We start from the raw sequence: 12,686 nt of genomic DNA, 5'->3' as shown, positions 1-12,686 counted from the left end.
GACTCTGGCCATTAGCATTGCCCTGCAGGCTGTTCCTTGTCCACGAATGTGTGTCTCAGTGTCTCACGTATTCCTGTGCTTTTCTTTGTATTTTTCTTCTGTTTGTTTTGTCATATTCTGGTTTGTTTTTATTTTATTATTTAGCTGCCTGTTTGTATTCTAATGAAAAGGACAAAGAAAGGGTGCAGTGGGGAAGATCTAGAAGGAGTTGGGGGAGAGGAAACTGTAATCAAAATCTATTGTATGAAAAAAACATATTTTTCAATTTGAAAAAAGAAAAAAATTATCTTTCAATGCAATTTCAAAATCAACCATATAAAAGGCACTCTTATTCTCCTCCCCATCCCATAGGTAGAGTTTTGCTAACTTTTAAGCAAACAAAGGGTATTTATCGGTGTCGGAGTTCCCACATACGAGTGGACTTCCATGCAGGTGAGTGCAAGCCAAAGTGAATTTCAGGTCTTGTTCTCAGGAGCTGTGTGCCTTACTTGTATTTGTTCGCTCTGTTTTGTTTTGTTTGGGGGTCCTTTTGGTTTTGGTTTGTTTTCAGACAAGGTCTCTCAAAGTAGCTCTGCCTGGCCTAGAACTTACTATACATTGTGCCTCTGCCTCCTGAATACCAGATTAAAGATGTGCACCACCACACTTGGCTCACCCTATCGTCTAAGACAACCTCTCACTGACCCTGGGGCTTACCCATCCCGCTAGGCCATCTAGCTAGCAGGTCCGAGATCTCTGTTTCCACAGTGCTGGGATCACAGGTAAGCACCACCACGCCTGCCTCTGTACCTGGCTGCTGAGGACCAGAGTCTCACGCTCACATAGCAAGCGCTCTACCCACTGAGCCATCCTTCCAGCCCTCATTTACCATTTCAACAGATCCATCTACCGGGTAGTACAGAAGCTCATAGCGTCGGAGCAGTGAAGCATTTGGGTCATACCACTCTGCAATGAAAGCAAACCTCTCACTCTGATTCTGTGAAGAAAAACAAATAATTTTATCACTATCATATAAGCACTCTTATGTAAGTCATACAAAATAAGAACTTCCAAATATTTACACAAATGACTCTTTGCTATTATACTGAATTAGTCTTTGCTTAGAAATTTTATCCTGCTCGTTTCTGACTAAACACACTTATGTACTGCAGAGATGAGTTTAATCATCCTTTCAAGACCATTCAATCATCTCAATTCAATCGCAGTCTTCGGAACATGGGCTCCTGATCTGACTACTTTAACAATTCATAGTCGTTCTGCAGTCAAGCTACTTTAAAATTATCAACAAGCTACTAAGAGACTCCATTGCTAGAAGCTTTAATATCTTAAACTCAGGAGTTTAGCAAGCATAGACTATTGCACTAATGTGTAAACATCTCTTTTCTCGGTAATTTCACAGCAGTATCATTTTGTAAAAACAGCAGGGGAAAGTGTTCACCTCTGAGAAACAGAAGCAAGACAGGCCTCTGTTCATTCCTCTCTGATAAGCACCAAACAGAAAAACTGACAAGATGATTTCCACTGTTTCTAAAAGTTTCCAATACTTCTAAGCTCTCAGGTATGAGTTCTTCGAGTTTTGACCTAGAGTTTACAATAGAAACTACAAACAGAGAGGTATCCTGTATGTCATCTGGAAAAAGTAGCCAGTTTCCTCTATAACCATGACTTGTCTCAGTGAAACACACACACACACACACACACACACACACACACACACACACACACACACACACACACACACACCCCAATCAAGGAAATGCTACTCAGAGATGCAGAAAAGTAACTCCAAGTCACACATACTGTTTCCACCATGGGGTAAGGAGGTATTCAAACTTGGCTAAATTCTATGTCTGATTTCCTTCTGAAGTACACACACTGTCCCTTCTTCAGTCTTGCATGTACTTGGGATATGAGGACAGTACATCTTGATGACTTGGCACAAGTTGAGCTTTGCAAAGGTCTGCATGTTCCGTCCAAGCACGTTATCTAAAGTTAATTTCCACTGTGACAGGAGTGGATGTTAAACCTTTAAGAGATGTTCACAGGTTGCACAGTTGATTAATGACTCAGTGTTGCACTGGGAGTGAGCTGTTTCAAAAGGAAGTCCCACTCTTCCTCTGTGACTGTACACAAAGATGTTCATGGCACATTCCTTGAAATCTCAACCCCCAGAACAATGAGCCAAATGCATTTTCTTTTTAAGTTACCCAGTCTTAACATATTCTGTTAAAACAACAGATATTAAGAGAGCTGATCTCTCTCTCTGTCTCTCTGTCTCTGTCTGTCTGTCTCTCTCTCTCTCTCTCTCTCTGTCTCTCTCTCTGTCTCTCTGTCTGTCTGTCTGTCTGTCTCTCTCTCTCTCTCTCTCACACACACACACACACACACACACTCAGACTATATTCATTTTCAAAATTTTAAAAATTTTACTTTTCAATTCCACTGAGCCAAGTCTATCAAAACAAAACAAAACAAAACAAAACATGATTTCTCATTTTCTAAGTGACATCAATGCTTGGTTTGGTTTTGTTCAAACCCTTCACTTCATAGATAAAGAAACTGAGTCCCAGAGGATATGCATGACCACATCACAAAGCGTGTCCTGTGACTGAGCCAAACCCGGAAACTGCGCTTTGCATTCTCCCAATCTGGCCTTGCAGGTGAACTCCAGGAGAAAGTGACTCTAGGAGGACACCCAGACGGCCACCTTGAGTTAGTTCCATAATGCACCCGATGGTTACAGGAATAACCTCCCATTCCATCTTCACTGAACATTTCAGTTTCTCTCAAAAATACTTTATAGAGAATATTCAAACATTATGCATATTTAAAAATTCTGTTTTTTAAAAATTGTTTTGGTTTTGGTAGTGGTGGGATTATTCCAGGCTCACTCACTAGCCAAGCCCCAGACTGTTTCTTAAAGAGGGTACATTAGAAGCAGCGTGGTTGTGGGACACGGTGCTCCTGCCTCACAGCCATCGCTCATTGGTCAGAGCAGCTGGGACGACTCAAGCACCCTGAGGCCTGTTGATGTCCTTCACAGGAGAGGGTCAGCAGATCTTCCTGAGACTCCAGTACTTCCTGAGCATCCCCTCTCCAGGTGAACACACTGATGCCCCGTGAGCATCGGACCCTGGGGACTGCGAGCTGCAGAGCACACATAGCGGCAGGTGAACCGAAGGAGCTCTGTGTATGCACCCGGGGGAAGCGCGGACAGCCAGAGATATTCTGTCTAATAACTGGGGAGCAATTTTCTTCTCACACTGTATAATTCCATTGGTTATACAATGATTTGTTTTATACTTTGAACTTACAAAGTAGGCAAGGCATTTTATATTGAAGAAATCACTAATAACACATCAATATGAAACTCCTATTAACAAATTGCAGCTGTGAGAAATTAACTACTGTGTTTTGGCTTCTCACAAAACTCAAAGGTGTTATGAAAATGTCAGAGCATTCCCATTCACATGGTTAACGTAATTTTGTTTTGTGGATTTTAAATTTTAATTTGCTCTTTAGAGACAGGGCCTCATATAGCATAAGTCATATGGCCAAGAGTGGGACTGCTGATTGTCTCTGCCTCTACCTTTCAAGTGCTGGAGTCACAAAAACATGCCACCAGGCCCAGCATAAATTTTAAAGTCATATTATACACTACACTCAGTGTATTTGTCTAAAACAGATGGCCTAATGCCACATACATACTCTAAAACTAAAGAATAATTACAGCTGGGTTTGCAGGACCAAACAGGAACCTAAGAACTCTATTAAGGCTTGTGACAAAATGACATATTTTATTTAAGGATTTCTGGTATCAAAAATAAAGCACACAAAACTCTTTTCAAATCAGTTACTGGATTTTTCCATTTAATGGCTCACAAGTGAACTAAAATCTTAAGGAGTTACTGCATTACAAATTATCTATTTTTTAAAATTTTGAATTAAATATTATATCATTCTTCCTCCTCCAACATCTCCCAATAGCTCCCAATTTTTATGCTTTTTCCTTTAGTTACTATTGTTACATATATATATATGTACGCATAAATACAAGCTGCTCAGTGTTGTTAGTCTGTATATGTTTTTAGGGTTCACCACTTGGCATTGGATAACCAATTAGTGGGCTCATTCCTGTGGAAGATTAATTAATTCTCTCTCTTAAGTTAGCCATTATAAATTACAACATTTCTCAAGACCGGCTGTGTTAATATACTTTTCTGAGGTAACAAAACCCCTAATTAAAATTCCTTATGCTTTTCCAGGACCTGATATTCTGGTGAAGCTTCAAGAGGCCGGAGCAGAATTAAAAATAGGAGTAAGTTTAGCAACATACTGACAGCATCATTCTTCAGGACCAAAACCTCATAAATGCAATCAAGGGAGGGTGAAATCGAGGGAGGGAGGTTGTTATTGCTTTGGGATGAGGGTACCAACTACCAAACCTTTCATAAATCAGCGGGGTCCACTGCTTACACTTGGCTGCTTTTATTAGGGTACTTAGTGCTCTAAAAACTACTACTATTTTAGCATACCTCTTCAAATCTTATTTAATTCTCCAGGTAATTAGAATCAAATACTACATTAAGTGTGGGGTGGAGGTATAATGAGATCAGCTAACACTACGGCAGTCGGTTTTATATGTATACAGCTAATAATCCTCAAAGCACACCTACAATTTTGGTTTCTCCCTACATTCCACCCATATGAAAGCAGGCTCAGTGCTTACAGGGTCAAACAGCTGCTGGAAGCTAGACTTGGACTTGCGAACAAAGTTGAAAAATCACTATTTTGTCCAGATGCCAAAAGCACTGAATCAAAGAGGAAAAGACAGAGTGAAGAGTTCTGAGGAGCCAGCAGAGGAACAATGGAGAGGAGGTGAGAACAGTGGTCTGCCTACACGGTACTCTGCAGAAAATGGCCTCCAAACCAACTGTTGTTTCTTCTAAGAACTCAATGTCTACTTCACCTCTTTCCATTTAAATACGAATCATATCTAACTGGATACTCAACTCGTGCATCATTATCTATTCCAAATATGGATCAACTTCTTTCCTCATACAAAATTCTATGGCAAATCCTGTGAATGCTACAAAGCGATTCCTATAGTTAAGCCATGAGAACCATGCTACCCACATGCACAAGCAAAGCCTTACGGCCCACATTGTGAGGGGGCCAGGGTGTAAAGGAGCAACCCCGTCTGTCAGGCACTGGCTGGAGACTTCGTTTGATCTACACAGCAGGATAATTTTTCCTTCACAGGTGATTCCACAGCCCAGAAACAACAGTGAGGCTGGGCAGTTGGATTCAGAACACGGGCTCCTAACCACAGTCCTTAAGAATGGTGAAATGTTCAGAGCACATAAGGAGCTTGCCAGCAAGGTTCGATGAACTGAGTTTCAACTCTGGGACCCGGACATAGAGAGAAATGACTCTAGAGAGTGGCTCTCTGAACTACACACACATGCACACATACACACGCATACACACGCACACATACACACACACACATAAATAAAATAACAAATATACAAAAAAGAAAGGAGGGAGGGAGGGAGGACAGGAATAGTGGAGACCTCTAAGAAAAGTCAGACTCGTTCACACATACTCACTGCACTTACACCTTCAGTTCTGACCACCATATCCTGTCACCTTAATCCTCCACTAGAGCAAAACCAGCAACACAGCAACCAAAATCAGGCCATGTTCTCAGGCGCGAGTCTAACACAACTCTGAGTACACATATTGTATTACATGTTAGCATTTTACTGCTGTATTTCAAAAATATTTTACAAGAGGTAGCAAGACATACTTGCTCATACACAATGCTTCTTGTTTATCTAACAGCCAATGGAGGGATATGCTGCATTGTGGAGCAATGTCATGACCTAACTAACAACTGGACTCTCAGAATCTGCATTTGCTCAGCACTTGCTCCTTATCTGACTTAATAAATATCGGTTTCTGTGTGACTACATTAAACCCTGAGGCAATAAGGGTTATAGTTCAACAGGTTATTAAACTAGTCTGAGCCTCTCGTCTGCCTGTGACCGCCCTGAATGGGGCTGCACCTGAAGTCGTGGCACCTGAGTCCTGCCCACTCCAGCCAGCTGCTTCCAGTAAAGGAGAGTAAAGTGGTTGCCGAAGAACAAACTTTATTTTGCCCTGAACATTCCGAGAATACAGTGAGTCATTAAAAATGTATTACCAGCACGGAAGCAGCTAAGCCAGCAGTTTCCTACCTTAGATACAGCGCGCTAAGCCCCAGGGAATGGAAACACAGGGACCAAGTCAGGGTTTAAGCAGTGGGTCGTTTGTTTCACACTTGTCTTTTACAAGATGCTCTCCTAAAACCCAAACACTGGGGAAGCCAGTGCAAGACCAGTTTATGATTTAAACAAAAGCACAACAACAGTAGCCTAAAGGCAGAGGCAGGAAGATCACAAGTTCAAAGCCAGCCTGGGCTATCTACTAAGACAACTGTCTCACAGAAAACCAAACCAAAAGCTCAGTATACAAACTCGTGTGTTCCCCCAACTGTGATGCTAAGGGATGCTCGCACTTCTTAAAGAGCAGAGGGGAGAAAAGCAGAAGAACCACAGACACGGGGAACAACCATCTAGAAAGGGTTTTGTTTTTAAAACTTTTTCTTCTTGAGCCCCATCTTTTAAAAAAATCTCTTGACTTCTCAGATCACTGCCGTGTGAAATGGCAATGTTACAGACTTGTATTAAGGGAAAGCTCTTGACAATCAAGGGCAAACTCGCCTCAGATATCTTAAAGCAAACAAGGTTGCTGGATTGCTGGGAAGTCTTCTCACACCAACTCCAGCCTGTCGGGAGTCGGGATATCTGAACTTGTGATTGGGTTTTCAGAGGCCCAGATATCAAAGGGATATTAACAATGAGGGAACAGAAATGCCGACAAGTGACTTGGCAAGAGCTCTGTGACTTGTTACCCAGCTCTGCTTTACAAGGACCCTTGTTTCCTTGTGGGACAGACGGATTTCCCACAGTACTGCACTGGCTTGTGCTCTGGTATGCTTGTGCAATTAAAATTCTCTTTATAACCAGATTATAGAAGATAGTGACTATCATTTCTTTTGAAAGTCCTTACTGGCCTGTGTAGTTCTGAGGCCTTTGAAATCTCAAATAAATACTGAAATAAAGAAGGGAATACATGTATGATAGATAGATCTTGGTAAAATGGCAAAAATCAAATATTCAATATTTTAAAAGGTTCAAAAAATTTGTTATGTTTTTCTAGAAAGAATCTAAAGATCAGCTGTTCCCAGGCCAGCACCTTACAGAACATAGCTGACGTGGTGTTAGGAAGCCAGAGCAAGGGCTACCCTTAGGGAATGCTTGACATCAACTATGCACAAAAGTAAGAGAAGAAATGGATCTGAGACAAAACAAAAATGCTGGATCTAAAAATCCGTAGCATTCTAAAGTATATACTATTTATGCTTAATATTCAATTACAGAACTAACTACAGTTCAACCATAAACCATGTGGTAGCAGAGAAAATACCAGTATAAATGCTATCTAAGCTTTGCATTGCCAAGGTCATAAGCACACTGGAGGGTGTGGAGTTATGCTGTCTTTAACCACCACACCACTGGGCCTGGAAATGTATGCTCGGGACATTTTCCACTTGTCCGTCCAGATCCTCAGTCAGAGGCTGCAGTCAGCCCTGGGCCTGTGCAGGGAGTGGCCTTTGTGACTTCACCACAGGACTCCCTTACCTTGCATCTTTCACATGGATTTGCTGGGAGGAGACAATGGCTGCATCCAGAGCGCTAGGGTGAGATGCTTACTTGCCCAGCTCTCAGTCAGATCCCATTTAGTTGCTGAGATCCACTGGAGTGCAGAGCTCCCGTCTGACAGCCCCTCTGCTCCAGCCGATCTCTGACAGCTCTCGTTTGACCCTGAGAAGCCCCACTAGCTCTCTGCTCTGGCCAGTCCCTACTCCTGCTACCTGCAGCTCTGTCAGCTTCTCTAACTCTGCCCATACCTTTGCGACTCAGCCCTTATTCTGCTTCTTCCCCACAGATATCCGTACCTGTGTCCAGCTAGGATCAAGGAGTGAGTGGTAGGTACTCCAGAAGCCCCCGTGCTTCACATTTGCCGTTCTAGAACATTTCCCTGGCACAGCGCACAGCGATGGGACTGTGGTGACTTGTGATTTTGACATCATACTCTAGAAAGCTTTGCTTGACACTGTACTGCAGGGGTGTAGACCTATGCTTCATTGTAAGAGACTTTGGATTTGGGGTTTTATATTTGGGTCTATGATTTTTTTTTTTTTGAGCTACTTAAGAGTCTAAATTGATCCCTGTAATGCAAATATTTAATTATCATAGCAAACACTTTTTCCTCACGGAATGGTGCTGGCATTATTGTTACAAATCAATTTATGCCAAGAGTTCACCTCTGGGCCCTGAACTCTGTTCCACCCATCATGAAGCCTATCCCAGGGCTGCATCACACTGTCTAGAACAGAAACTTTATACCTTTTTCACTCAGGAAAGGCAAGCCTTCCGGTTTCATATTTTTCAGCAATGATCTTGGCTGGGACTCAGGAGACAGCTCAGTTGGCAACCTGCTCACCATGCAAGCATGAAAAGCTGGGTTGGGTTCCTAGCACACATGTAAAATAACCGGCTATGGCAGCGCATGCCTGTAATTCCAGCACTTGAGAGGTGGAGGTGGGGGCCAGATCTCTGAGGTTTGCTCGCCAACAAACCTAGCTTGAAGTGAGTTCCAGGTTCAGAGAAAGCTAAGATGGGAAATAAATGAGGCAGATGCCCAGTGTTGACCTCTGGCCTACACACACACACACACACACACACACACACACACACACACACACACTGACATTGTCTTGGCTAATTTCAGTACTTCACGCTACCATATCAAACGTAGAACACGCTTGTCAGTTCCTGCAAATATAGCCTCTGGGAGTTTAACAGGGAATGCACTCAGTCTATTTACCCCATTGGAACATCAAGTGTTCTAGTGCACGAATAGTGTCTCCACTTCAACCAAACCCTGCCAGATCTGTCTTCTAACTACCTGTCTGCGATCATCTCCTACAATGGTCACTCATGCAGACTTCACCCTAACCACGTAACTCTCCGTATGCACCCCAGAACCTTCCACGCCAGTCCTACCTTCTTCCTGGAATGTTTCCCTCCACCACCTCCAGGGCTCATTCGTTCTCATCCCCAACCCTGCTCCACTTGCATCATCTTCCCTATGAGAGAGACCTTGGCCACCTTCCTTGAAATCCTATCGACTGCTCACAACATCCATCACTCATTCTTCCTATAGCACTTACGGTCTTCATGCAACAGATGCTTACTGCAGAGTTCCTTCGCCTGCTAAAATGTCTGTTTGGGTCAAGGCTGCATCTAAAAGGACTACATGTATAGTATGTGTGTAGTAGAGCATAGTATGGTATAGCAAAGTATATAGTAGTATGTAGAAAATGCAACAGAATACTCTTTGAGTAAATATATGAATAGCTTTGAAAGGCAGTGCATACCCAACAGTAGTCACAAAGTCAGGCATTCTTAGAGGTTGAACTTATTTCTTTCATTTGTTTAATAAATATTAATGACTTCTCTGTCAGGCACTGCAACAGACATATAGAATGTTCAAAGTGGACAGGGCACTAATCATATAGACCATACCTACTCATTTTCTATCTCTCCTCATACTTGGCATAGAAAGTAAAAGCCTATAATATAATACTTGTTATAACAAATGCAATAAGGACAAGGGAATAAGGATATGGGATAAAGTTTAGGTAAAAGAGGTAAGGAACCCACCTTCAACTAGGAGAGACAGTTAAGGTCTCTCTCTAAGACAATATCAGAACCAGGACAAGGAGAAGCCAATCATGTAGAGCCCTAGGAGAAAAATATTCCAGGGAGATAAAAAGTATAGAGCTATGACGGGGAAGATGGAGTTTGGCAAGTTCAAGAAACAAAAGGGCACCACGACCTGAAGCTGGGCAAGAATGGTACATACATTAGAAGGGATCCTGTCTCCACTGTGGCGCTTAGACTGACGCTGACACTATTAGAACATCCAATCCTTCCTAGATCGCCCTTACTTATTTTTCTCAGTAGGGGTCAACAGCACAGATAAGCAGTGTCTTTGACAAACTGTTTAAAGTCTGTGCACGTAGAGAGGGCTGTGCCCTTCTCAGAACATGGTTTCCATTGGTTAGGAAATGTGTTCCACACGACAGCACCTGTAGCTCGGCCCCAATCCTGCAGCGCCTGCTGCACGGCAAGACACAGCCTTAGGAGAGCAAACGAGACAGCTCTGACAAGCAGATCAGTTCTGGGAGGGTTCTCTCTCATGTGCCAGACTGTGGAAAGCAAATGCGTATGGACTTGCATGCCCTGCAACGATCACCACTGGGCAGTAGCCACAAGTCACTCTCGATGGAGCAAAGGGGGTCTGGATATTCCTTACTGGAGAAGATGGTGTGTTGATAAGCTGGCTGGGACGGAGCGGCCATGAACACAGACATCCTTCTATAGTGAGAAAAGCCTGTGGGTGCCAGCACGTGTTAATAACACTGACTGCCAGTCTACCTGAAGACATACGTATTAGGACAGAACTTTCTTTCATGTGTTTGCCTAGAGAGCCTCACACAACTCAGACATTATTTAATGTTGAACCTCACTTTTTTTTCTGTAAGACAGCATTTTCAAGTTTAATCCAACAGAATTCATCATTCACATTGGTTTGTTGCTTTATCTTCCCCTTTATGAGACATAAGCAGTGGCTCTGTGATCTCCTGACTTCTACAGGGGTGGCATCTGAGTGGCACACCAACATGAACACCAATGAAATTAATAAGCCAAGAAAAAGATCTGAAACAGACATCCAGCCTGAAAGGACGCCGTCCAGTGATGGCGGAGCGCCACCTGGGGCTCACTGCGGTTACTACATGCCACCAAAGCTGGGTCACAGGCCCACTCTACAGGCTCACCAACTTAGTCCTGCGATTTTGAGCTAAATCACAGCAAATCTGCAAAGGGTCTAGTCAAGCAGCACCACGTGAATCATAAACTTTTGTTGAAAAAAACGGTATGTTTCTATCTTCTAAAAGTTGAAGATTTAAAAACAAAGCTAAAGTGTCATTCAGTATACAGCTACAGGAGAGCTGCACAGCCATTCCCTAGAACTAAAGAAAATAAAAGCAAAAAGTTAAACATTGACACCTTGACTATGGCACTTCAGAAATTATACAGAGCTGTAAATTTGAAAAAATAAGGGGTTGGGGATTTAGCTCAGTGGTAGAGCGCTTGCCTAGCAAGCGCAAGGCCCTGGGTTTGGTCCCCAGCTCCGAAAAAAAGAAAAGAAAAGAAAAAAAAAAAAGGAAGAAATAAAAATAAAAATGAAAACCCAACCTGGGCTACACTGTGGAGCTCTATCACCTTGAGGGTTCACACAATCAGGGCATCGTTACACAAAGAACTGCAAACACGGGTACGTGCTCGACAGCAGACAGACAGGAACTCTGAGGAGCACCGGGCTACCCTCCCGTTCCAATCCATACGGTAAAAAGGCTGTCACTTGGCTCTAATACACCATCTTCAGGCTAGGCCAGGCCACCACTGTCTGATCCCTCACATTAAAAAACGGACCTAATCTGAATTTTTTTCCGTCATTTCCCTAGGTTATTCTCAAGCAAGTTTGAAGCCTTGTTTTTTTAGTCACTGGTAAATTATCAGACTCAACCTACTGTCATGGAGGGTGAATAATGGTCAACTCTCCCCCTAACACCTAAATTATATGAGAGGAACAAATGCAAAAATAAAGGTTCTATTAGGTACCTCAAGAATAACTTCCTCGTGGTATAAAGATTTAGTGTGTGTGTGTGTATGTGTGTGTATGTGTGTATGTGTGTGTGTATGTGTATGTGTGTATGTGTGTATGTGTGTGTGTATATGTGTGTGTATGTGTGTGTGTATGTGTATGTATGTGTGTGTATGTATGTGTGTATGTGTGTATGTGTGTGTATGTGTGTGTATGTATGTGTGTATGTGTGTATGTATGTGTGTGTGTATAAAATCTGTTTTCAGTTTTGTATTCATTTCATCAAGTTCCTCGAAAGGTCTCTAAAACTACATAACATTTAATTAAACCTCTTTTGAAGATGCAGATTTTAAAATTTGTCCTCAGCTACAATACACAGAGACAGTAATTAGTGCTCCATGAGCCAGGAGTCAGGATGCACAGAGAAGTCCCCAATGCCTGTGGTCGGAAATGGCACAACTCCACCAGCACTGCCCCCTGGAAGCCTCAGGCCTAGAAAGGGCAGAGGGATCATGGAGAGGGCAGGGGTGACTGGCAGGGCCAGAGACGGCTACTTCCTTCTCAGATTTACTTCTCAGTTTTCCCTCCTGGGTTTTGGTGCCTCTCTCTCTCCCCTCTTCATACATTAAAGAATGAAGAGGAATAGAGAGGGGGACAAGCCAGGAAAGAAAGATAATAACACCATGGAAGTGGGTGCTTGCTGGTATGGCGATAACGCTTTTTAAAAATTGGAATATGGGTTGGGGATTTAGCTCAGTGGTAGAGCGCTTGCCTAGGAAGCACAAAGCCCTGGGTTCGGGTCCCCAGCTCCAAAAAAAAAAAAAAAAAAAAAAAAAAATTGG

The 12,686-nt window shown here is 42.7% G+C and overlaps 1 protein-coding gene across 3 annotated transcripts in view; it reads right to left on the bottom strand.

Annotated features, from left to right (window-relative positions):
• Positions 1-12,686, bottom strand: part of Nme7 (NME/NM23 family member 7) — a 129,710-nt gene that overhangs the window by 109,787 nt on the left and 7,237 nt on the right. For all 3 annotated transcript variants that reach the window (XM_032914833.1, XM_032914835.1, XM_032914834.1), the window contains one exon: positions 869-976. In XM_032914833.1, the coding sequence (XP_032770724.1) occupies positions 869-976 (108 nt within the window). The remainder of the gene's footprint in view (positions 1-868; positions 977-12,686) is intronic.

The sequence above is a fragment of the Rattus rattus genome, chromosome 10, assembly GCF_011064425.1.
Source record: "Rattus rattus isolate New Zealand chromosome 10, Rrattus_CSIRO_v1, whole genome shotgun sequence".
Classification (NCBI taxonomy): Eukaryota; Metazoa; Chordata; class Mammalia; order Rodentia; family Muridae; genus Rattus; species Rattus rattus.
This window is presented reverse-complemented; position numbering and strand designations above follow the sequence as displayed.